Consider the following 24358-nt stretch of genomic DNA (forward strand, 5'->3'; position numbering starts at 1 on the left):
CTGCTATACACTTCCAGATGCTTCAGGATGTATGACCAGTTCTTATGTTGTAATGCAGAGGCATTATCTTTACAGCAAAGCACAAGGCAGGGCTACTGCCACTCAGAGACGGGACAGGAAGCTGGTGTACCCAGAACAGTTTCTAGCTTTATGTAATTTAAGTAATTAAGAGTAGTGCAAAGCAGTTCAGTGCCATGGCTTCCTATATGAACACAGCATGGTAAGCTACAGCATACAAATTTTGAACTGCTAAATTACTTCTGGCCCCACTATTTTATCTGACTGACATTAGTCAAAGCGATACTACCTTCTGAGATATGGTTCCTATGGGTTTCATGAAAGTCAGCTGCCTTACGGAAGGGGAACTGCAGTTAGTTCTGCACGTTCCTCTCCAGACCACTGAGAGGCCAGCCAGTAGGAGCCTAGCAGCTAGCCAGGCGATACACAAGTGGTTTCAAGCCAATTACAGCATATGCAGCCTGTTATAGGAGGTGGCTGGAGTTACCCAGTACTGGAGCTGGGCACCCTGGGATGGCCAGGCTTAGCCCAGCGGGGACGCTCGGGGTGCGGAAGGGAACAGGAGAGCAGAAGTTCCACGAATAAGTGTGCTGCATCGAGGAGAGGGAGATGCAGAATACATACAGGTAGAAAATAAAGGTTTTTTTAGTTTTATTAAAATAACAGCGGAGCAGTAACTGGCACAGTGCTATTGACAGAAAGAACTCCAAGTTTCACTACCGTGGAAGTTCCAAGATGTCCTCTATTTCCAGACAAAGAAAGGTTGAAGCTCAGGTCTGCTGAAAAACCCATCTCTCTCCTTCAAAACTACCAATGACAATTGTAATATTTAATTTTTCATTTTCTTGGTAACTGAACACTAGAAGATACTGAATTGTCAAGCATTTAGTAATATCTAAGCAATCCTTACTCACATCACAAGTAGTGCTGCAAGTCTTCCCTCTTCAAAACAGGGCCAAGAAACAAATTATGCAACCCCAGTGATTTCCAAATAAATAAAATCAGTTCAGAAGGTGCCAGATAGGCTTAACTCTAGTTTGTTTCTCTTCCTCTCCCCGAACTGCTAGCCTAAAGTTACTAAGTGGCAAAGTTAGAGGGGAAAGTAGTTTTTATGAGCTCTGGAAAACCTATGTGTCTTATTGTAAAGGTGTTTAACAGCATAACTTGAGCAATTCTGCTGCAAATCACCTGTAAGAGCAAAGAACCAGAGATAATTTGCTCTTGCTTTTCTCAAACTCCAGGACACCTTCCCTCATCAAAAGCAACTGATTCAACAGTTCTGTCAAACCACATCACACCTCCTTTTGAGGTTTTAAAACCAAACTATTTCTATTTTCTGACTGTTTTTCATGGGACTAGTTTGAAGAATGTCACATTAAAGCGGATCGTCCAATTGCAGTTTCACTGTTCTCTTGTATGTTTGATTCCTTCAGACTTCAAGTATTGCTCTCATTAGCATTGTCCCATCCATGGCCTTATTCAACAATCCCTGAAACTCAAGCTGTCCTTGACGATTTCAAAGAGTAATATAAACTTAACACACTTCAGAGAGCTGCAAAGGATCCTGGATGTCAGAGGAGCTGGTGAAAGCCATAGCAAACTGAACCCTACTCGCATATCCATCTACAACACATGAGTACAGAGTACTTTATCAGTATTGTGTTAGTACACATAATCTGCACTGAGTCAACTTTACACTTTGTATTCATGGATGGGTCTATGCCATAAGCAAGATATTCTGAACTTTTGGTAGCATTTTCTACAAGTACACAAAGCTGCTGCACTAGAGATAAAGTGCCTTTTTTTTTTTTCTTTAAGGCAGAAATACTGCACAGTCTAAAATCAATCCCAGAAACATAAACCTCTGCTTTCCCTACACTAGACTTCAGAAAGTAAAAAACTTGCTTACTCTATCTGGACGTATTACTAGCTTGCTTCAGAATACTAAGAAAAGAATCAGGAAGGCTGCACCAAGCCCCTAAACAACCACAGATCTCGTAACTAATGGGGTGTCCTTGCCCAGAAAAAAGCAATTGGTTCCCCCAGAGAAAAAACGTTGCCCTTTCAAAAAGTCAGCAAAACAGCTGAGATGTGCTAAAGAGACACATGTAACTATTAGTGTCCAGCCTTCTAGATGATTACTCTCAGTAAAACTTAACTTTTTCATAATCAGCTGGCACACTTAATCAAGACTAAGGTTGTACTCAGGAGATACAGTTAAGAATGTTCAAGTAGTTTCACAATTTTTAGGAGATCTGCTTTTCAGTCAAAGTATCATTCAATTCAGAATTCATTGCCCATCCATGAAGGTTTGAAAAATGTCCAATTTTGTTTCAAATTTTTTCTTCATATTTTAGACAGATAAAGTCCACCTCATAACCCTTAATTTTAGATTATCTCCTTCATCTATAAAGTTTATCTATGAGCACGAGAACTGCTCACAAGGAAGATATTCTCAAAATAAACCATGTTCTTTTTCAGAGAAACTCCTCACCATGTCACCTGCACAACATTTTTACCAAAGCACCCACAATTTGCAAACCCACATTAGAGACCACGGTTACTGTGTTTCATTTTATTACACATATCTGAAGCTAAAAGTGTTCTTTACACCTTTGTTTTATCTACTTCTGAATAACCTTTAAATACCAAGTTTATCTTACACAGACTCCAGAACTGAAGAAACTCTGCTACCAAAAAAACTCGAGAGTTGCCCCTTACTTCATCCCTCACAACCAAATTTATTAGGTTTTCTTCCCAAAATAGAAAACATTTGCATATCTTTTTTTTTTCCATTTTCTTGCTTTGGCAGAAACAAAAACCTTTTCCCACCTCCTAAAAGGAGCCCAAGGTAACTTGTCTGTACACACCTAGACGGTCACTGCTGTGAATAAAACTCCGCTGCTCTCATGGCTCTTCTCTTCGGTCACGTCAATTTGGCATCAGCGAAACCACACTAGGTATGTTGTCTTATAGATCCCAACTCCATAAAATTGCTTGAGAGAAATAACATACTTGCCTTTGCTTAGCCCATTGCCTGCCAACCACAAGCCCAGGCATATATCCTTTCTGGATCAAATACACTGGTAGAAGGGGCTCCCTTCCCCTGGCTGGAAAAATTAATTCCTGCCTATTTGCTAGGGAAATAGTTTGGGGAGCATTCCTTACCACGCCATGTTAAGCGAAGTCATTTTTCCAATTTGCTGTCCGAGGAAGAAAAATTCCTTCTCAACAAAAATAACTAGGCACAAAACCAATGCATCAGTACACTACCTAGAACTGCTCAATGGAGAGCACTGAACCACCACCGCTAGGCAGTCCACGGAAAGAGCGATGAGCAGTTGAGGAACGGATGCTGCCGGATCCCTCTCTGCAGCTATAGCCACCACTGAACTGTTACTATTGATCAGTCCAGCCCGGCAGGTTTCCACTCCCACTGTGCAAGACTGGAAAAGCCTACAGTAAAAGAATGTAGTGAAATCTTCGATGAACAGATGAGTTAACAGAACACGGGATACTGTAGTGATTTGCAGTCACTTTAAATTCATGTTGTTGAACTTAATTACTATAGTGTATTGTACCAGTAGTGCACCATTGTCTTCTAAGTTATTATTTAGTTGGATGATTGAGACATGTAATTCTATTTTGCATATTCAATACTGTCTTCAAGCTTCACTAAGATTAAGAAATAAGGGTAGCTGCAGTTAAGCGCATGTGCAACAGGAGTTAGTAATGAAAGCAGTGAATAGGCACATATGCGTATTTTTAAAAAGCTCTACCATTATCCACATACACAAAGATGATAATGGTAAACAGTTCACAGCAGTCAGCAACTCAGCTCTGGGTGCTACGCTACACAGCCCAGGGTTATGAATCCATTTCAGATACAGACTTTGCCATTGTCACCTTCGGAGGCTAGCATGCAGCACTTTGCCTAAGGAAAGCTACTAAATACTCAGGGAACAGCAGCTCACTCTGAACAGAGCAGCAAACTAGGAGGGCACAGCTGCCTGCAGACAACTTGCTAGAAATTAAGGTGTTGGCCGTGACCCTAAAGGTACGCTCCCAGAGTTCATCATCTTGCACTACACATAGAACCACAAACGTAGCTAAGCTAAGGTCCTTTATCAAGCAAATAGTGAAAGTATTCTCAGGAACAGTCCCATGACTGAGCCTTGTCTTAACAACCCATGCATGATGACCTTCAAGACACACTGCAAAGACCTTTCAAACAAAGTGCTTCAAACTTGAATGAAGCTTTTTTATTTCTACTGGACTACTTAAGGACTCCTAACTGGAAAAAGAGAGTAACATATTGCTGCACATTTGGCCAATTCAGAACAAAAAGGAAAGGGAGGAGAGACAGCTTCAGACATTTATAGGAGAACACAGATTTCCATGTTCCGGTCACCAATTCAAAACACAACTGTCACGGCGAGGCCAAACCCCTATATTCTGGTAAACCAGCCTTCCACCACCACGACTGCCAAAATCTTAAGACAGTCTTGTATCGACAGACGGACCAAGGATCCATTTAAGCATGAATTGAGCAACTCCCTCGCTCTTTTAGGTGCTTTTGTCCACGCCAACGGCTGAATGCAAACCTGGCAACTGCACAAGAGCTTCTGCTGTTTTTAAGCCACTGTCTTTTCTCTCTCTGTGTTCACTGTGCGAGTGGATTTTAGCAATGCTAGACCCACGCAATGAGAAACAGAAACACATACGATTGTTCAGCAGTAAAACGTTAAGCGATGCCGTTTTTAGACCCCTTCCTTTACAAGGAGCTCGGTTTACCGTAACTTTTAAAATCGAGGACTACGCAACGTACCGGAGTACAAGAACCCCTGTGGACTTGCAATTGCGGTGGTGCACACGGAATTACCCGCTTCGCTTCTAAACGAGCTCCCCCCCGAGAGGACAGGACTTTGCTCTGCGCGCGTTGCAGGTAAACCCGCTTCTCCCCACCTTCTCACGAGTTCACAGCTCACGGCGCCGGCGACTACCCTGCCGCCAGCTCCGGGCGGAGGCCGCCCAAGTTGCGACACCCAGCTCCCGGTGAAACGCGGCTCCCGGACCGTGCCCGGCCAGGCCCGGCCGCCCGTTTCCCGAGCGAGCCGCCCGCCGCCCCCGCGCCGCGGCCACGGCAACGACGGCAACAACGGCCGGCGCCGCCACGCCGGGCCCCCTCAGGCGAGGGGCCGGGGCCGCGCGGCAGCCCGGCCGCGGCGGGGAGCCGGGGACCCCCCGACTGCCGCCTCACCGCCCGCAGGGCCCCCCTCACCCCCCGGCCCGGCCCGGTCGGGACTCACTGTTGCTCGACTTGAGGTCCCGGTGCAGGATGGGGACGATGGCCTGGTCGTGCAGGTAGAGCATGCCGCGGGCGATCTGCACCGCCCAGTTCACCAGGATGTGCGGGGGGATGCGGCGGCCCCCGCGGGCGGCCCCGGCGCCGGGGGCGGCGGCGGCGGCCAGGGCCCTGTTGAGGGAACCGCCGCGGGCGAACTCCATGACGAGGCAGAGGTTGGGCTCCCGCAGGCAGACCCCGTGCAGGGCGATGATGTTGGGGTGCCTCAGCATGGAGAAGAGCTTGGCCTCCTGCCGCACGCTCTCCGCCGTGGCCGTGATGTCCTCGTCGGGGTCCTGCCGCGCCGCCTTCACGGCCACCTCGCGGCCCCGCCAGGTGGCCCGGTACACCTTCCCGAAGCCCCCCACGCCGATGATCTCCTGCAGCTCCAGGTGCTGGAAGTCGATCTCCGTCAGGCTCCCCGCGGGGTCCCCCCGCCCGCCGCCGTCCCCCGCCGCCGCCGCGCCGCGGGGCTGGCGGGTCACGTAGTTGGCGGGGAAGATGCCGAGGCGGTGGCGGATCTTCCCCGCCCACCAGCCGTCGTCGCCGGAGACAGCCGCGTCCTGCGACAGCACCTCCACCACGTCCCCCCGCCGCAGGCTCAGCTCGTCCTCGCCGCTCGCCTCGTAGTCGTACAGCGCCGTCCACAACGGGCACGGACCGCCGCCGCCGCCGGCGGCCGCCCCCCCAGCGCCCGGCAAAGCCATGGCAGCGACCTCAGCCCCGGCGGCCGCCAGCGCCGCCGCCGCGGGGGCGCCCGCCCAGCCGCATCCTCACCTGCCGCCGCCGAGCGGGAGCCGCGGGAGGGGCGGGGGCGCCAGGCAGGGGGAAGGGGCGGGGCCGGGGAAGGGGCGGGGCCGGCCCGGCCCGGTCACCGCCGCCGCAGGGCTCCGTCAGGTAGGGCGCAAGCGCGCGCGGGGAAGGCGGGGCGGGGAGCGGCGGTGCCGCGCGCCCCTCCCTCCCGCCCCAGGGGATTGGCCGCCGGCCGTCACGTGGGGCGCGGCGGGCGCTGGAGGCGGCGGGAGCGGGAGGGCAGGTGGGCGCGTGCGGGGCGGGAGCGAGCGTGCCCTCCGTTCGTGAGGAGGTTACCTGGAAATAGCAAATACTGCGCGCGCCCTATTTCTGCATAAAGGTTTTCCTGGTTTTAGGTGGAAAAACCGTGTCACTTTCTAAAGTACAGCAGCGGTTTCGCTGCAAGTCGGAGGGAAGCGCGTGGGCTGGGGCCATACCCTCTCCTCGTCGGGCCTGCGGGAAGCGCGGTTCGGGGTGGGAGGAGGTGTGCTGCCCTCCTCGGAGCTGGTCACTGCTACGGCTCCCGCGGTGCTGGAGGCGGCCGCTGGCGGCAGAAGCCCTGCGGTGGCTAGAAAAGGCTCGGGGAAGGTGTCGGACCGCACCGCCAGGCAGCATAGCCCGGCGGGCTGAGTGCCTCCCGGCTCGGCGCACAGAAACCCGCATCCAGAGCGCTGCGCGCCCCTACGGAAACACCAAATTTGCAGCTGGGTATCACAGGAATAGGGTTCCAACGTAAAGACAGCAATTAAAAAAAAAAGTTACGGTTTCCAAAAATCATACGTTCTTGCTTATCCCACAGCCTAAACTGCGTCTATAGTTGCACACGCCAAGGCAAAAATAAAATTTTGCAGAAAGTGGCTGAACCCTGTTAACCAAAAAGAAAGAATGCAGAACCAGCATATCCATTGAGCCTTTTCCCATTTCCTTTAATATAAGAGAATGCCTTGCAGCTATTCAGAGAGATAATTACAAGCCCTCTCCTTACCTGCATATTTGCTTTATTATAAAAGCCATGAAGTATGTTGTAATACAAACGTTCTGCCACACAAATTCCACCTCGAACTTTATCTGTTATCTAAAGGAATCTGCAGGAACTAATTAAGTGTGGAATGTTTTGGGTCAGGCAAGGTATTGGTTGCTGTACAGTGAAAAGCTTAAATATTTATTTAGAGCTTTTATTCAAAAATCTGCGCTCTCTGAAGTACCATTATCCACTAGCAATTGCTACGCTCGGTTGACTCTTCATCCGGTGTTTCCGCAGCACCTAGCGCTCTGGGATCTTGGCGTGTAATTGCTGATCCTAGGTCTTCGAATAATGGCAGTGGTGTTGCAGAGGGCTCTGCAAGGCGCCTGTGACTTTCCTGACGGCACCACCTAGTGGAGCTACCCTTGAGAAGGAAGGCGAAGCTTCCGGCTCCATCCGTCGTTGGCTTCTCTCGAGAGAAAAGTGGTTGCGTCTTTCATCTACGGCACTCCTGCAGCTGGAGATACGGTACTGTGCATCTACGTTGTGTCCAGGACACATACCCCGAGCTGGGAGTCACAGGATCCCTTCATTCCTGCAAGTACTATTATACAAAAATGTCAACGTTATCCAAAGGTGAGGACGAGTTGAAAGATTCGAGCGATGGGCGGACACGTCACTTTAATAAGACCCAATGTTATATTAACCCCAGTGAAGCCGGCATGACCTGGGGCTTCCAAATAACCTACATGAGCTAGAGGTCTCAAAAAACAGAAGAGAAGAGGTTTTGAAGAAGCTTTTCATTTCCACCTTTGCTTATTGCCTCTCTTTTTTTTTTTTTGGAGCTGGCAGGCCAATGTTCTTATTCGCCAGCATGCATATGGAACACAACTTCCGTAGTTTCTGAAAAATTAACATTTTTAGTTATCACCCATCAAAAATATTATTCATAGCCAGCTATTGCACTTGATTCAGTCATTACATTTGTGTTAACAGACTTTGTCATCTTCAAAAAGACTCTGCAAAGGGTAAAACAAAAAAAATTCCACTCAACAGGTAACATGCGTTTACAGGAGGAGCACACGAGGCACTGCCGGGACTGTGCCTCCTCCACACCACTCAAGGTCCTTCGCTGCTTGCCACGGACACACCGAGCAAGTCCTCGAGCCCCGTGGCTACAGATCCACAGACATCTGAGCACGCCGGCGCCGCTGAAGGAAACGGCGCCATTGCTCCCCGGCTGCCAGCCGCTTGTTTGTACTGCTGTGTCATCCCTCCTCATCAAGCCAACGCAAGCACCCAGCGTGGCCACGTCACCTGCGACATCAGGAGGCGAGCTGAGATGTGGTGCGCTAGCTCACAAATACGGTTGGTTGATAGTATCTTTGGTCTCTTATCGTCGGCTAAAAAAATCCATACCAAGCACACCGGAACGGCATGTTTAGTCCACAAAACTATAGCCACGGTCAGGAACAATGAAAGCAGGGTAAATTTGGTGAAGTAACGTGCAAGCCGCTTGGCTGCCTCCGTTTCATGCGCACACCCTTCACAAAACTGCCTGCAATAGAAGTCTGTATGCGTGGAAAGGTCCCTAGAAGGGGTTGACGAGAGGCAGAGAGCTGAACTCCACAGCTGTGTCTGGTGGCCGCGGGCGAGAGGGAGGGAGTGCCATGTACGATCAGCCTTAGCGGTCACGACCCAGCCTCACACCCCGTCCCTCAGGGGTGTCCCATAGGGATGTGCCCCGTGTCCTTATGCCCCATCCCTCGCACCTTTGGCCTCCCCTGCTCGAGCTTCCACTCCATCCTCCATTTCAGCTCCGCTCCCCCCTGCTTCACACACCTGTGCTTCCCCCACCCCCCACGTACCCCTTGGCCCTGCTAATCTGAGGTCGGTCACCATGAAGTTCTTTCATGGAAGGCAGACTGTGTTTTACCCTAAAATAAAATTTATTTTACTGATTTTGCTGATTACCAAGAATGTCTACTCATTCTTGAAAAAAAGCAAATTTTTAAAATGGAAGTTTTCCCACCTGCCTGCCCAAAATGCAGCTCAAAACAACACAAAAAGTCAACGCTGGAGTCGGGCAGAGCTCAAAGCCCAGAAACCCATCATGTATCAGGCGCAATGAATAACCGGCAACGAAACCCGGGCGGCGGGGGGCCGTGCCGATGGGGGGGACCAGCCCGGCCGGCCGCCGCCGCCCCTTTGCCGCCCATTTTTTACACCTGTGACCCAACCCCGCGGCCGCCCAGGGCGGGACGCGGCGGTGACGGACGCCTCAGCGCCAGACCTGCCGCCCCCCGCCCCCGCCGCGGCTCGGGCCCGGCCCCTCTCCGCCCCGCGGCCTCCCGGTGCCGCCGCTCGCTACCGGCGCCGGGGCAGCGCCCCCCGCACCGCACCGCACCGCACCGGGGACGAGCGGGGCGCTGTGCCCGGGCTCGGGGCGGGGAGGGGGCGGCGGCCCGCAGCGGCGGCGCCCGGGGTGTGGTGGGGCGGGCGGGCGGGATGCTCGGCGTCGCGGGGCACCATGGGAGAATCCGCGGGCGCCCGGCATGGCGGCGGCGGCGGGCGGCTGAGGGGAGGCGGTGGCGGCGGCGGCGGGGGGCGGCCATGGTGTCGCCGGCGGCGCGGCTGGTGGGGCAGGGCGTGTGGGCGGCGCTGACCGGGGGCTGGTACCACGACCCGGAGCAGGGCGCCTTCACCAACAGCTGCCACCTCTATCTGTGGCTGTTCCTGCTGACGCTGCCCATGGCCCTGCACCTGGTGAGACCCGGCGCGGGGGGGGGGGGGGGGAGGCGGGGGGGAGGACGGACGGACACACGGACACGGCCGCGGTCCCCAGCCTGGAGGCAGCCGCGGCGAGGGCGTGAGCGCCTCCGGGGAATAAACTGACCTCCGGGCGGGGTAGGTGTGATGATTAAAAAAACAAATAAAATAGGCGTATTGGGTTTTGCGTGAGGATTTGGTGTCTGAAGGGTCGGTGCGCCGGGCGCGCGAGGCCGGGGCCGCAGCCCTCGGCCCTGCCGCAGCCGCCGCGTAGGGCCGCTCGCGGAGGGGTGCGATGCCGGCCTCTGCGAACGCGAGCGGCCGTGGGGACGCGTGCTCCGAAAACATCTCTTTTGGAGACCTTTGTTTCTCCCCCCCCCCCCCCAGTCTGCTGTAGTCTTACCTGCTGAGAAGGGTAGATAAATGGAAAAATCCAAATATCACGTTATTAATATGCCTGGCTGAATGTCACGGGTGAGTCACGTGGCTTTTCGTGACATGCAGCTCCCTTTGTGCTGGAGTTTACACGTTGCAAATAGATAATTTTAATAATAGGATTCGTTGGACAGACTTTGAAATTATTTTCCTTGAAAACTTGAAACTTTTGCTCTATTTTTGTGTGTGTTCCTACTGTGTGAGAAAAGCTTAGAAGTGTAGCTTGCTGGATCATTGCATCTATTCATTGGTGTGTTCTTCAGTGATTGTAGCTTAATACTGCTTCCATTAGAAACAACTTCCATCCCTTTGGTTCCCACAGTGACTCAACTAAATCCTTAACTAAGTTCTGTGGAACTTTTTGTTGTTGTTGTTGGATAAAATTTCTAAATAGGTCTCTTCACCCTACGTGTCAGATACTGGTCTGATTTTCAAGAGCAAAGAGCATTCACAAACCGCTCTGCAATCCCAGTGAAAAGCAAATCTTGTATTTTTAAAGATCAGTTGGTGTACTGTGTTTTGTGGCATGGATTGCAGTAAATTCTTGTAAGCGTGTCTCATGGAGTTTAACGAACCAAGATAACAGTATGCTTTCTTCTGATTGATAGTGTCTATTACCTATGCGAACCAGCAAGAGTCTTGCCTTGTAGGAGTGACTGTCAAAGTGGTACGTGAGATTAAAAAGAGGAAAAAAAGTGAAGGTTAACTTTTTTCCAGTTGATGCAAGTATGTATCTGAAAGAATATGTATTTCCTTGTGGGAAACTTCTGTACTAATATCATGGAAGAACACATGCAGAGTTGCACAAAAGGACACTGGATACAAAGACTGTAGGTCAGAGCTAAGGTAAAAAAAATAATTTAAAAAGGAAGGGGAGAAATCCTAACTTATCTGCTGAACTCACTCTCTCGGGCTTCGTCTTTGCCTGTCTAGAAGGACTTGCATTTTCTGCAGAATGGCTGACTTTCTGATGAATCATCTGGTTAAACGCAGGACTTGTATTCTTGAGCTAATGTATTGCTATGGGAATTCATTGATAAGGATAATTCATTTATTATGCTGTCTCCTTGAGAGTAATGACGTTCTCAAGTATTTGTTTTCTTGCTTTTAACTGGTTGGGCCTTTTAAACTTTGTGCAAGACATATTCTTGCCACTTAGAAACTTGAACCTGCTCTTTAACTAAAGGTTTTCTTTGGGGAATTTTATTTTTATTATTATATTCAGTAATATTTGGGGTCATATTTATGTTACACACTTGACACTGATAGTTTTGGATTCAACCAAAGCAGTCACTGACATTTCCTGAAATGGCAAAGTCAAATCGGAGTACTACTTTTTAAAACTTTCCTTTGCTTGGGTTAGTCTTAATCACACTTTTGTCAAAGTCAGAAAGTTTCTCTGCAAGTTTGATTTGTATGAAATGGCAAAGCTCACCCGGCTGTTGTTAGATTTTTCACACTGGCTCAGCAGAGACGTGCTGACAGTAGCGTCGGGAAGCTTTACAGTATCAAGTTGTTTCTGTCGCGTGGATCGAGGATTTCGTTCTCTAGCTTTGTCAGCATGGCTTTGGTACTAATGGTTCCATTATTAGCTTCCCCACCCCTGAAAATGCAGACCTGTGTTTCCATCTCTTCCTTTTCTTTCTCATTTATCCTTTGTAGTAGTAAATATGCAATTAAAAGGGTACATTGGATATTATTTGGAGCATTGTTGCTGTTAAAATCAGCTTTCAAAGCTGTGATGGGATATCTTCTAACTTTGCCATGTCAACCCTCATAGTAGATTAAGAGTTAAAGTTATCTTTTTCCACCAAACGGTCCAGGTTTTCCAGGTGTTTTGTGCATGGAAATAGTGGTATTTGGTATACAAAGCCACTGGGCTGAACTCAGCCCCAGTGAAACATCAGGGACAGAGAGATGCAACTTTGGAAATGCTTGTATTATAGCTTATTCTACAAGACACAAGAGGATGTGCATCCACGTTTCGCTGAGTCCCCAGAATGGCTTAGTGGGTGTTTCTCCTGCCTTTTGTTGGACAGGAAGCCCTTGAACTTTCAGGGTTGCTATTTCTTATAAATCTTCAAATCATGCCGTGATAGGAGAAGTCCAACATGGCAGTATAAGGGTGTGGGCACATAAATTACTCAGAGGTAAACTGTAATAAAACTTGTGGTGTGTCAGCTGCTTCCAATCCCATTTGGCCACGCTCTACCCTGCTTTATCTCGCTGTAAAAGGATACATATACCTCCACAAAAGAGAGGTAAGCTACCCTGTACTTACTGTATGTATTGGGTGGTAGGATGCACACTTAGAACCGAGTGTACACTCCTGGGATTTTATTTGCTACCTGTTTCCCCATGTTTTATACTGTGTGATGAACATATCTTAGTTATTAATTCCACTAAAGTATATTATTATAATACTGTTATACAAATATTTATCTTTGGCTCCAAACCATATCTCCCACTTGTACCTCTGCAAGCCTGATGGTAGTGGCTGACTGTGTATTTATTTGGTAGTTCCCTCCCTTGTGTCTCTAGCACACCTCTGGCCCAGGTGTAGCACAGTCTTGCTTCAGATGCTGAGGTGCTCAAGCATCAAGTAGGATATATTTGGGTCTAATCAACTTTAATGAGTCAGTCCAGTTTACAAGGTGTGGTATTTTGTTCAAAGGTCACGTACCTTTGTGTTAGGAAGCCTATACCTCAGTCACCTTTGCCTTTGTGCCACTCAAATAACGTTAGTAGACATGTGAAGAAGAATCCATCCATTCCTCTGGGAGTGGTCTCAGGGCCAGCAGAAGCCCCAAGCAAAGGCCCTCCCTGTGTGGGCAGGTCAACTGTTGCATTTGCACTAGTAAGTCAGGCTACGTTTGGAGCATGCGAGCCTGCATTTCTGCCTGTGACCCCACGCTGTTCTGGCGTGGGGTATAACAACAGAAGCTACTGGAAAACAAAAAGTGCATTATGGTAGAGTTTTTGTTCGAGCGAGAGCAAAGACAGCTAGAGCTACAGCTTCCACAGAAACCTGTGGGATGCCATGAAGCTTGCTTTCTTATGAATTTGTATTTGTGGATGGTTTGTTTCTTCTAGCTTCTAATAAGATGTCAGCTCAGTTGAAGCTTTTCCTGTCACTGGGGCAGCATTCAAAAGATCAGAGAGCTGTGTGGGTTCCTCTCATTAATGCAGGAGGTGTTCTGCTGTGACCTTGTCCCAGTGGGGTGTATTCTCTCAGTTAGTTGAAAGTAGCCAAAGAATTAGGAAGTTATTCAGCAGAGGGGATGGAGAGAGATGATGAATACGCAGGCACATGGTGTGATTATAAAACCTCGTTTCCATAGGAAACCAGGCTAATTATAACTATAGCGTATCAAATGTGAATCTGTCATATAATTCCTCAGTGGTCTATAACTTAATTCCTCCTTAGCTCAAGAAGATTTGATAGCTTTCACCTACCGGTACCTGGGAACACCAACTGCAGTCGTATGACACTTGTACCCTTGTGCAAAGGCCTGATTCAGAAAATCAAGGACTTTCTGTTCTCAGCTTCATCTTTCTTCTAAGTCCTCCTGTGGGCAGGGAGCAAGATGCTGCTTGTACTACTTAGCTTGCCCCAAGATTAAGAATATTAAGGATGCACTGGCCTTATTCTACATAGGCAGGCTTGGGATTGTGAGCATGCAGGGCACGTAAGTGGGGGGGAAGTGCTGTGATCTTGGGCAGATGGGCAGGGAGACCACAGGCCGGCTCAGGGCGCAGCTGCCGTAGGTCTGGTCACAAGGCAGGGATGAGGACATGCAACGCTCGGCATTTGCTAAAGCTGGCCCTCTTTTCCGCTTAGAAATCTGGGAGCTTCCTTTGCTTCTCTCTTGTAGTGTGCTCTGTGTGTGCATAGACTGCACTGCTGGAAGTCTGTTTTTGTTGTGTCCTCTTGACGTTATTTATATGATATTTATTAAGCTTTATGTAAGTCACCTGTAGAGCACTTCTTTTCAACTGGCTCATTCTGAGCTGTTGTTTAATAATGAGTGGTCGGCCTGTGCTTTTTAGTGTATAATTGAAGAGATTCCTTGGAAAGCTAACAAATCTCTCTCTTAAACAGATCATTACAGATAATTGGCTATCGTTCTTTGTGAGATCAAGCCATTTTTAACTTGTGTTTTGCAAATACATTAGTCATAAAAACACAAATTCTTCAACCTTATCCACCAAACCTTATACCCTGAGAGCGTGGCTTTGCAAACTGATCCTCTTTCTGGCTTGGATTCGCTACGTAACTGAACGGTATGCTTAGTGTCAGTATATACACAGTACCACAAAGTACTCGTAACAGATGAAGCCTCAACTTGTAGAAAGTAACGTCTATCTTATGAGAGATCGTTGGTAGTACCTAGATGCTAAATAGCTTCTCCACTTCTGTGCAATAGATTCTTTGTATATGAATCAGAATAGTCATAAAAAAGGATGTGCCTGAAAACTTTCGCATGAACATCTTGAAGGTATGAAGTCTCACTAAGCCAGAAGCAGCAGCAGAATAGCAACCTGCTTGCTTGAAATAACACAGAAATGATTCAACATCAAGATAAACGCTGTGACTTGTTTCAGAGATGAAGTGTTCCTCGTTCCCTTCCCTTCACCTGTGTGGCCAGTGTGGTTTATTTACAAATCTGAAAAAAAATTTAATCTTTTCCATCCAAATGCTCCTTGACCTGCAATGCTGATACTTAAAATGATAGATTTAGGCCCGAAGTAAAGACTATTCTTAAAAATTAACTTCAGTAGGCTTTTAGCAAGTCCTGAGCATTGAAAATCTTCCTTTTTCTTCTCTTTCTCTCTCCTTGCTACAAGTGTGCAGGAATATAGTGATGCTCTGTTTAAAAAACAAAAACCTGAAGAGATTAAACTCATTGTGAGACTGCAACGGCGTGACAACAATACGTAAGGGCGTTCCGTGACTATAATGTTAAAGGCTTTGGCCCTTCAATTATGGCAACTGTCCATTGCTGTGATTTGCCCTTTACTGTAAGGAAGTATTTACATATAAAAATGTTGTTAGTATGTCATGTCTGTGAAAGAACTTTACAGACTATAGTCGAACTGTAATTAATTTTAATGACTAAGAAATGTGGTGCTCATCACAGATCAGCAAACAGATCACAGACAGCTGCAAATTAACAATTATGAATTTTAGAAAAAGAATTCAAAGAGGCTGCCTCTCCAAATGCATTTTATTAATTTGTTTTGACTAGTCCTGATTAATTATTTAGAATTCGTCAGTGGTAAAGAGACTTGGGAACATGTTGTGAAGTGTTGGAAAAAGGAGATCAAACTACAGCGTTTTACTGTTAAATCGTAACTGAGAAGCAGGGTAAGATGACAGAATTTTTCAAAAGGGGTTTCCTGTTTGTAGGTAACTAATGTTTCATTTTGTGTCTGTATTGTCATAAGTTTGTAATTTAGGAAAGGCTGCAGCTGCGATATCCTGGGAATGCAGTATTTTAAAGAGGATTTACAATGTTTGTCAATTGTGAGATTTTACTGATTTTTGTTAAGAAAATAATATATCAAAAAAAAAAAGAGTAAATCTTGTAAAATGGTTTGAAATTTGAACAAATCCTTAGACTTTTTTTGTGAGCAGAACCCAAGTGCACTGTATCAAGATACATTACTTGTGGTTGCAAAACTCAGTAGAGGTACAAATCATAGAGCATAAGGAATAAAGAGTTAGAAAATTACTTTAAGAATTTTACTAGCATATTCTCAACATAAACTGTTATGATTATATCTTTATTTTTTCTTTCTGTAGGCTTTTCCAGCCAATGCAGTTACAGTTTTTGTGTACTGCAGCTTGGTGACAGTGTTCTTCACAGTAATAAAGGTGATCAGTTACCGTCTGCACCTTATGTTTGATAAAGGCGAAGTAACTCAACAAAAGATCTCAAGAAAAAATGGAAGGCAATGCAAAGATACAGAGGTCACAAAAGGAAACACAGTTCAGCCCTCAAATCGTAGGTATGGTTTTCATTGCGTATTGCTGGTACAGTCTGTAAAATGGCTGAGTTTGCACCGTGGTCCCGCATAGCAGAAATGTCTGTTGACTGTAGGAAAACTCCTTACAGTTGCGTGAGGAGTGACAGTTTAAAAAACCTGCTTAGTGCTTTTATTGTCAGTGGCTTCAGCATGCTGCTTGTGGTGAAGCAGGCAGAGCTGTGCCTGATTCCGAGGGTGGGGCAGTAGCTGGGTATGATGAAGGCAGTGGGAAGAGACCTGTCTGGGAGGTGCTAAGAGATCCTGGGGAAAACCTGGGAGAAGTTTTCTGGGGAAGACTTAAATGCTTGCTCTTTCATCTTCCTGCTGGGAAGAGGAGGGAAACTGGTCTGCAACTGTTGGCAAAGAAAATGCTTTAATATCACAGCTTTGGAAGCCTGAGAACGTGTTGCTTTTGTGTTTCTGTAGTAACTTCTCTGTTAGATCAAACCTAGACGCGTAAGTTGCTTTTCCCCCTTGTGTTTTATTGTGACTGCCTATGATGCTTCTGTGGTCCTATTCATGAGGAAAGACTAGAACTGCTTTTGTTTCTCAGGGGCATCTGGAAGGTATTTGCAGCTTCTCTACTGAGAAGCCAAGTACAATGTCTTTGCTGCAAATAAACGCTCAAAGTCACTAAGGCTGCTTCCAGGTTGAGATGGTATTAAAGGTAAAAATAGTATTGGGCTAAAGAGTAGTACTGACTTTTTCCAGATTTGTGTACATGTAGAATATTCCACTGTAAACTTTTCAGAGCAAACGGAGAGCTCTCTTGCTGGTTTTTCAAGCTTGAGTCATACAAATGAAGCTGGCAAGCAGCTTCCAGTGTTCCTAAGTGTTAGGACAGATGTGAAAAATGCTGAAACAAGGCACATCTAGTAGTGAAGGCAGCATAGAAATGTCCAGACAAAGCTTAAACCGAGGAGGTTTGTTACAGCTACCAGCCAAGCTTCCACAGAGAGTTCTGTATAAAAAACCTAATTTGGGTATTTTTGTGGTGCGTTTGCAGTCCCTATTGCTAACTCTGTGCAAGCGAAGTAGCATCGCGATTGTTTCTGTACCTCTGTGCTACTGCTCTTCTGTGTCTTTACGGGTGCAGGTCTGTGCTACGCTCCTGGTGGTGACATTGCTGGGAGTGTCAAGGTCTGCCTGCATCGAGACTCTTCTGAGAAATGCTTCTTATGTGTCACTAACGATAAAAGGTTTTTATTTTAGATTGGGTGATGCCTTTCAGGCTCCATTCCTCTTTAGTTCTTGCCAGCTCACAAAGCTATTTCCTATTTACAGGTGTCTGATACAGTAATTTAAGAGGCTCATCAGTTGTTCTAGGCTGGTTGAAATTTAAACAGAACCTCAGTGTTTTCCTGTTCACCGGCTAATGATATGAACGCAAGCTTCTGTTACCCTGTCTTTATTTTGTCTGAGAAGTAGAGGTAGAATCACTTAAAATTTGTGTGTTGAATCGCATAACTGTTCCTCCTAGGAGGTCCTAAGCACAAAAGTCCATTATTTAGTACTTGGTCAGAAAATAAAGAACTTAGTATTTGACTAGGTGGTTGACAGAAGTTTTTAAACAGGCCCTGGTAGTTGGCAGGTTGGTTGATCAAGTTTTTGAAGCCAACTAACCACAAAAAAAAAAATTGTGGAAAGGTGACTGAGACCCCCAGGTAAATAATTTTATAGCTTATGTACAGCTGTAGGTTTTTAAAAATAAGTTTGTTGGGAAAAAAAACCCACCTCACAAACAGAAGTTCAAACCCACGCTTTTTGACATTTCACTGTAGAGTTGAGCTTTGCTCTTCCAACAGAATTTTTGTTGTATTATACCCAAGAAAGAGAACCTTGTCCAAAAATAGTTGCTTATATCCATGGAAAAGCTAGTAGGATATATGTGTCGAAAGAGTTAGTGGGTAGTTGAATGCATCCACAAAGGAAGCAATCAACAAGTTGCCTATAACATATGAATCCAGGAATGGATATATGTTTGCCTTGGCTAAAACCAGAGGAGCAACTTTATTTTGTGATCTAATGATTATACTAATACACATTATGTATTGCATTTCAAATAGCTGTTTGATGGGAAGTTTGTAAATAAACAGGCAGTTAGATAAGCAATAGGTACACGAGGGTACACTCAAAGGACGTAAAAACCAAAAATTGTGAAAGGAGTACCGTTTGACTGTATGTCTAACGAGAAGACCCAAACAGCCTTGTGTGCCAATAAATCCATGTGCCTGTCAGGCAGACTAAATGACATTATATACATATAGGGAGTTTGAAGAGGTGGCATTGTATTTCTCATAGCAAGGCTCTACTTTCTAAGACACCATAATAATTTTATACTGAGGGATTTTTATTTATCTAATTTTAGCAAGTTGTTTTGGAGAGGAAGGAGGTGCCAAAAGGGGTTACAGTTTTTTTCAGCCCTGTGCTTTTAGTATTGGAGGGGCAAAAATGTGCTGTCACTTCATTGTGCTCTGCTGTTTTTTCCTATTCTGTTGTTATTCCTCAGCTTCTTCCCAGAACTCACTGCGATTCTCTGTGGTGAGAAGCATTGCTTTATTTTTCGTTTGCTTCCTTTTCAGCAATAACACTAGGGATAATGGTGTCATCGGTGAGACCAACCAAAATGACTCTACCCAAACAATTCATGACAGTTCAAGGGTACAGGCTCTGCACTCACAGAACTCACCTGGAGCAACGGTTAGTATGCAGCTTTCTGTAGTAACGTCTTCACTTTGTGCACTCCACAGCTTACCACACAGAGTTTTGCGTTGCCAGGTACTGATCACTTGAAGCGTAGGTCTGTCCTGAGGAGGAAGGATTGTTCCGTGGATCTACTAAGTATTCCGCTGCTGTTGGTCAGCCTTGTCCTAAAGGTTTGGGTTTGCAAAGCTGCAGCTAGGATGCATAATTCTGCACTTCTTAGGAGGGGTCTGTCTGCTCTACAGATACCAAATGGCCTTTGTAAATCAAGAGCAACTAGTTTTCATGGTTGCTTTGAGAGAAGGGAGAGGCTAACGCAATCAGAGCAGCCTCTCATTGCTTCAGAAGGGACCCGCTGTGGAGCATTAATAATTGTTTTTTGTGTAATTAGACTTATGTGTTAGGCTCGTTTTATAAGCATTTCTTGAATATTTAAAGAAAACATAAAAACATTATTTAAATCTAGGGGATCTCTACATGAGGTTAAAGATACATGTATATGCAGTCCATGCCATTGGCCATGCTTTCTATATCAATAGCATGTGAAATGATGAAGGAAATATATGTAAGTGTTGTTATTATTAAAGAAAAATAGGAAACACCCATGAGAAGGTTGAAGAGTTCAGTGTCCAAAAATTTAGAAACAGAATGAATGCTGTCTGTGTAATCTTCAGCTACTCCCCGTGTATACTGTGATAAAATCTTTAATTATGTGATCCCATGCTATCTTTTCTACAGGACTCCTGCCTCAGTCAGTGCAGAGGATGGTTAGTGATCTCTGAATAAGTAGCTATTTGATACTTCATTCTGTCTGCATATCCTCTACCCCTACCCCATGTCCCTCTTTACTGCAAACTGTTCAAATCCTGGTCTGAATCAGAACTATTTCCTCATTTCCTGGAGTGTTTTTACCTTTTTGTAGCATCTGTATGATTCACAGACATTAATAGTTTTATTTTATGAGGTAAAATATTTTCCACCTTGTTTCTGTCCTAGTCCCCAGTATTCTGGTATTTGTCCATTCTGAAAACCTATTTCTTCTTGGGATCTTGTCCATGTCTCCCACTTGAAATACGTAGGTTGGGTCTTGTCAGACCTAGTGTCCTGTTCTTACTGCCAGGAGACCACCATGAAATTTCAGATTATTATTATTTTCTCTTGGTTTTGGTGCCTGCCAGCCAGAAGAGAGCCATGTTCATTTTTCCCGGTAACTTTTTTCTAGTTATGCACTTAAGTTGTTGAATTCAGACTCTTGAAGTATTCCCCTGGAGTACTGTGTGTTTAGTTTTGAGCTCCCCAGTGAGTTCCCACAGACACTGACCTGCTGATGAGAATCCAGCAGAGGCCACCGAGGGGATTGAAGTACATGATGTATGAGGATGGAGATGGGTCGTTTTAGCCTTTGTAAGGCTAAAATCTCTCATAAGACTAGAAGAGCTCACTGCTGTCTTCAGCTTCCTGTGGAAAGATATAGAGAAGACTGAGCACACCCTTCTCAGAGGTGCCTGGTGACAGGATTAGTGACAGTGGCTGCAATTTGCAGCCATGGAAAACTACAGTTAGATCAATTGGATTAAAAGGTTTTTGTATGTTTTTTTGGGGGGTTTTGGGTTTTCTTGGTTGGTTCTCCCCTGTCCCCTACCAAGAGGGTGGTCAAATACTGGAAGAGGTTGTCAGTAGAGGTTGTGAAATCTCCATCTTTGGAGATATTCAAAGCTCTGCTGGAGATGGCCCTGAGCAACCTGCTCTAACTGTACCGGCTTTGAGTGTGTGTGTATGGTGGAGGGGATTTGGACTAAATGACCTCCAAAGCTTCTATGATAACTTAGTGGCTCTGTCCCCTGGTTTTCCATTGAGAAATTGTTACCAAGTACTGGAGACCAAACTTTTTGTTTTAGTACTTTGGAAATGTGGAACAGATGAACACATTCTATTTCTTAATGATTAAAAAAATCTGGATTAGGCACTGCAAAATGTTGTGTTTTTTTTTAAAAAAAAAATCTTAGATTTTTTTCTCCTCCCCAAACACCACACACAATTGCAATGATGCAACTTGGAGCATGACTGTTCTACTGTTCTATAACCATCTCCCTCACCTACCCCTTACATTTTGTGCAAGGTACATGTCCAAATTTCAGTGATGTTAAGCAACTTACCAATGCTGTAATTAGCCTTTGATTAGATAGCTATTGCATTGATAGATGTGTTTCCCAACAGGATTTAATGAACGCCCATGCTAATTTTGTGTGTTTCTTTTTATTTTTAGGAGCTGCCAACACGGGAAACTATTGAAGATCTCAGAGGTATCTTAAAGGGATTTATAAAGCCTTTAAACCTTTGTTTAATCATTGCTTGCCACAAAAAAAAAAAGGCATAGAGGACCCCATGGCAGGTTCTGTTGTGCCTCATGTTAGGAGCTGCATGGAAAAGCCCGAGAGAACAAAATCTCAAGGGAATTCTAACAGACTAAGCTTTCTCAGCTGTCAGCCAAGCTGTTTGGGATGCAGCCCGTTGGTGAGAATGCAAGTAGCTCTCTCCATTTTGACACGTGGAGCTGAAAGAGCCTTCTACCCACATTCTTGGGAAGCTCTGTGCTTCTGGAAAGCATTAAACAAGGAAGCCAGCACTCAGATCCCATCTTAAAGCCCTTAAATGTCTTCTGACTGTAGACTCCTGTTGCCATTGTTCACCTTTAGCTCAGTAGCATATGCTCCAGCACACCTTGCTTTGCCTACAGTTCCAGTGCTTGAGATGTCTCGGTATATTTCAGTTTATCTTTCTGTTGACTGCCATATCCTATGGGACCATTTAGGAATTGCACAAAGTGATCTAACAAACTTCTGCCACACTGGCTTATTCTTTCTTTCATGTCTTTCTAAGTGGGGATAATTATGTAAAACATTTTAGTTTTGATATTAGCTGTTTCTTGAGCTATTTTGACTATTTAAATTAAATAGACATGCTGCTACACCTCTCTTGACCTGGAATGATTTCAGCTTGCTTTCATAGTATTTCACATGCAGCTAACAAAGAAGATCCTTGCTTAGGAACTGTTCTAATCTGCTACATCATCTGTGCTTCCTTTGCTCTGCTCTGGATCAGATTTTGCTAGCTAATGATCATACTTCAGTAATGCACAGTGTTCATATTTGTGAGACCTAACTTCCTTATGTTTTTTATTAGGTGTTATGGTGTTAGAAGACCAGGCTGCACCACCAGTTTCATCTACCTCACCCTGTATCAAAGCAGATATATTACCCGTTTCTACAGCCTCTGCTTCAGGTGCCCCCACATCAGCAACAGTGACAAAACCAGCTGCTACGGAAACACTTTCTGGTAATGCAATAAATGAAAGAGGAGGGAACAGACAGCCATATGGAGAGCACGGGTCCCAAGATATTCTTCTGGACAGAGATGTCGCTAAAAACTTCTCCAACATTTCTTCATCACAAGGTGATATTTTAAGGACTGGAGTTTCTTCAGAGCCATGGGACAGTGAAAATTCAGTTATTTCAGACCATTTGAGTAATCCTAAAAGCTACAAAAGAGAGAAATTGCCAGATGGATCACCACAGACAGGCTTTGCCAGTAACTGCCCACAGTGCAATGCCATTGCAACCAAAGATCCTGAGCACATGGAAAGTTCTTGCAATGCTGGTAATACCCATGAGGACCTTGATTGCTCGGACAGTGAGACTGCTGTTGCAGTTGTGGACAACTCTCTTCCTGGAGACCAGCTATGTGAGCCCATTAAAATTGTCATCACAATGAGTACTACACCGAACACTACCCTCAGTGACCTAGCGGGCTCTGTTTACCCGAAGGCTCTGGGAACTGAGAGAACAAGCTCAGCCCTCGAGTCTGGCATAGTTACATCAGGCTGGCCAAGTCAGCAGACTAATGAACAGCTCAGAATCCCCGTCATCACTTTTGACTTGTCTGATGACAGTAAAGGTAAGGCTTGTCCAGAAGCTAGTGAAAGTGAAAGAACTCCAGAAATCTTACAGGCAGAGCTGTCGTCCAACCAGTGCTCTGGCTATGAATCGGGCGATGCAGTGAAGGAACACAGCAACCCAACAAATACTCCTTTAGAAATGAACACTTGTTCAGATCCAGACCGGGAGAATGCTTCTGAAAATGTGCAGACCGTGAATTTAACTTCTAAGGAAGACGTGCAGAACCTAGACCCGCAGTCGTGTAGAACTGCTCATGAGAAGAGGCACATGCGGGTGCTGAGTGTTGACAGCGGGACAGATGTGCTTTTAAGTAAGAATTTCATGGAGGTATCTGACAAAGAAAAGACCTTACCAACTTCGAAATCAGATCTAGAAGCTAAAGAAGGACAGGTGCCCAATGAATCTAACTTTCTAGAGTTTGTCTCCCTCCTGGAATCCATTAATACCTCAAAGATGAAGGCATCTAATCAATCCACTGTCAAAATGGAGACAACAAAGGAAAATGGGCTTGTTGGAGGTATGATGTATGGTTTACAACTCTTTTGGAATAAGGAAACTGTGACTAGTTACATTATTTATAGCAACTTAGCCTGAGATCTCCAGTAGGGCAAATTCCCAGAGGAGAACTGGTTTTGCTAATAGGGCCAGGGAAGGGCTAAGCTTGGTGGGACAAGGTGATTTAGTGAAAGTGTGATAGTCAGCTGCAGTTCTTTGAATATTTTTATTTTCTTAAAGACTTTCCTTTGTAAAACCTAATGCTAATCTCAGTAGGTGTCTGATATGTATCTAGTATTCTGTACTAGAATAGCATTCATGTGGCAGGCCTGGATTGTTAGAATACCAAAAATATCTTACAAAAATGTGTATAGCTGTATCATTACACCTGCCCTTGCCCATCGTACCAGGTGCGTGCTGAAGAATTGTCTGTGTGTGCCTGTATGTGGAAAGCTGGAATTGTCACTGGTGGTGGTTCAACTTTTAGCTAACGTGTGTGTGCACACACGCACATATTCCTACACTTCCTGCACAGTTGTGGGTTGGTTTATAATAAAAAAAAGAAAAAAGTATTTGTTCTCAATAGGTAAGAGTTTTGATTTTTAGTTGCTTACAACTAAAATATTTGGGTTTTAAGGAGGAAAGTTTGGTGGTCGTTTTCAACGAAAGCCCCCAGTGTTTTAATGAAAAATGGTATCTTCCCATGCAAGTTCCCATTTAATCAAAAGGGCTTTTATTTAAAACAAAAACAACCTCTGTCAGCTAACTTTGAATCCTATATGCAATCCAATTTATAGCTCTTATACAGAAATACCTGGTTTTAATCAGCATTCTCATTGCTGTCACCTAACT

General features: G+C 45.6%; 2 protein-coding genes across 4 annotated transcripts in view; one reads left to right on the plus strand and one right to left on the minus strand.

Annotated features, from left to right (window-relative positions):
* The window catches only part of MAP3K21 (mitogen-activated protein kinase kinase kinase 21), a 43984-nt gene extending 37808 nt beyond the window's left edge, over nucleotides 1–6176 (minus strand). Inside the window, exon 1 of one of the 2 annotated variants that reach the window (XM_075089479.1) lies at nucleotides 5328–6176. In XM_075089479.1, coding sequence (XP_074945580.1) covers nucleotides 5328–6069 — 742 coding nt within the window. In that variant the 5' untranslated portion in view covers nucleotides 6070–6176. The remainder of the gene's footprint in view (nucleotides 1–5327) is intronic. The other variant, XM_075089480.1, reaches the window with a different exon arrangement.
* Nucleotides 6177–9731: 3555 nt separating this feature from the next.
* The window catches only part of PCNX2 (pecanex 2), a 162137-nt gene continuing 147510 nt past the window's right edge, over nucleotides 9732–24358 (plus strand). The window contains exons 1-5 of one of the 2 annotated variants that reach the window (XM_075089486.1): nucleotides 9732–9884; nucleotides 16129–16334; nucleotides 18935–19052; nucleotides 21322–21358; nucleotides 22239–23528. In XM_075089486.1, coding sequence (XP_074945587.1) covers nucleotides 9732–9884; nucleotides 16129–16334; nucleotides 18935–19052; nucleotides 21322–21358; nucleotides 22239–23528 — 1804 coding nt within the window. Of the gene's footprint in view, nucleotides 9885–12421; nucleotides 12446–16128; nucleotides 16335–18934; nucleotides 19053–21321; nucleotides 21359–22238; nucleotides 23529–24358 lie in introns of those variants that run through there. The other variant, XM_075089485.1, reaches the window with a different exon arrangement.

Source organism: Phalacrocorax aristotelis, chromosome 3, assembly GCF_949628215.1.
Source record: "Phalacrocorax aristotelis chromosome 3, bGulAri2.1, whole genome shotgun sequence".
Classification (NCBI taxonomy): Eukaryota; Metazoa; Chordata; class Aves; order Suliformes; family Phalacrocoracidae; genus Phalacrocorax; species Phalacrocorax aristotelis.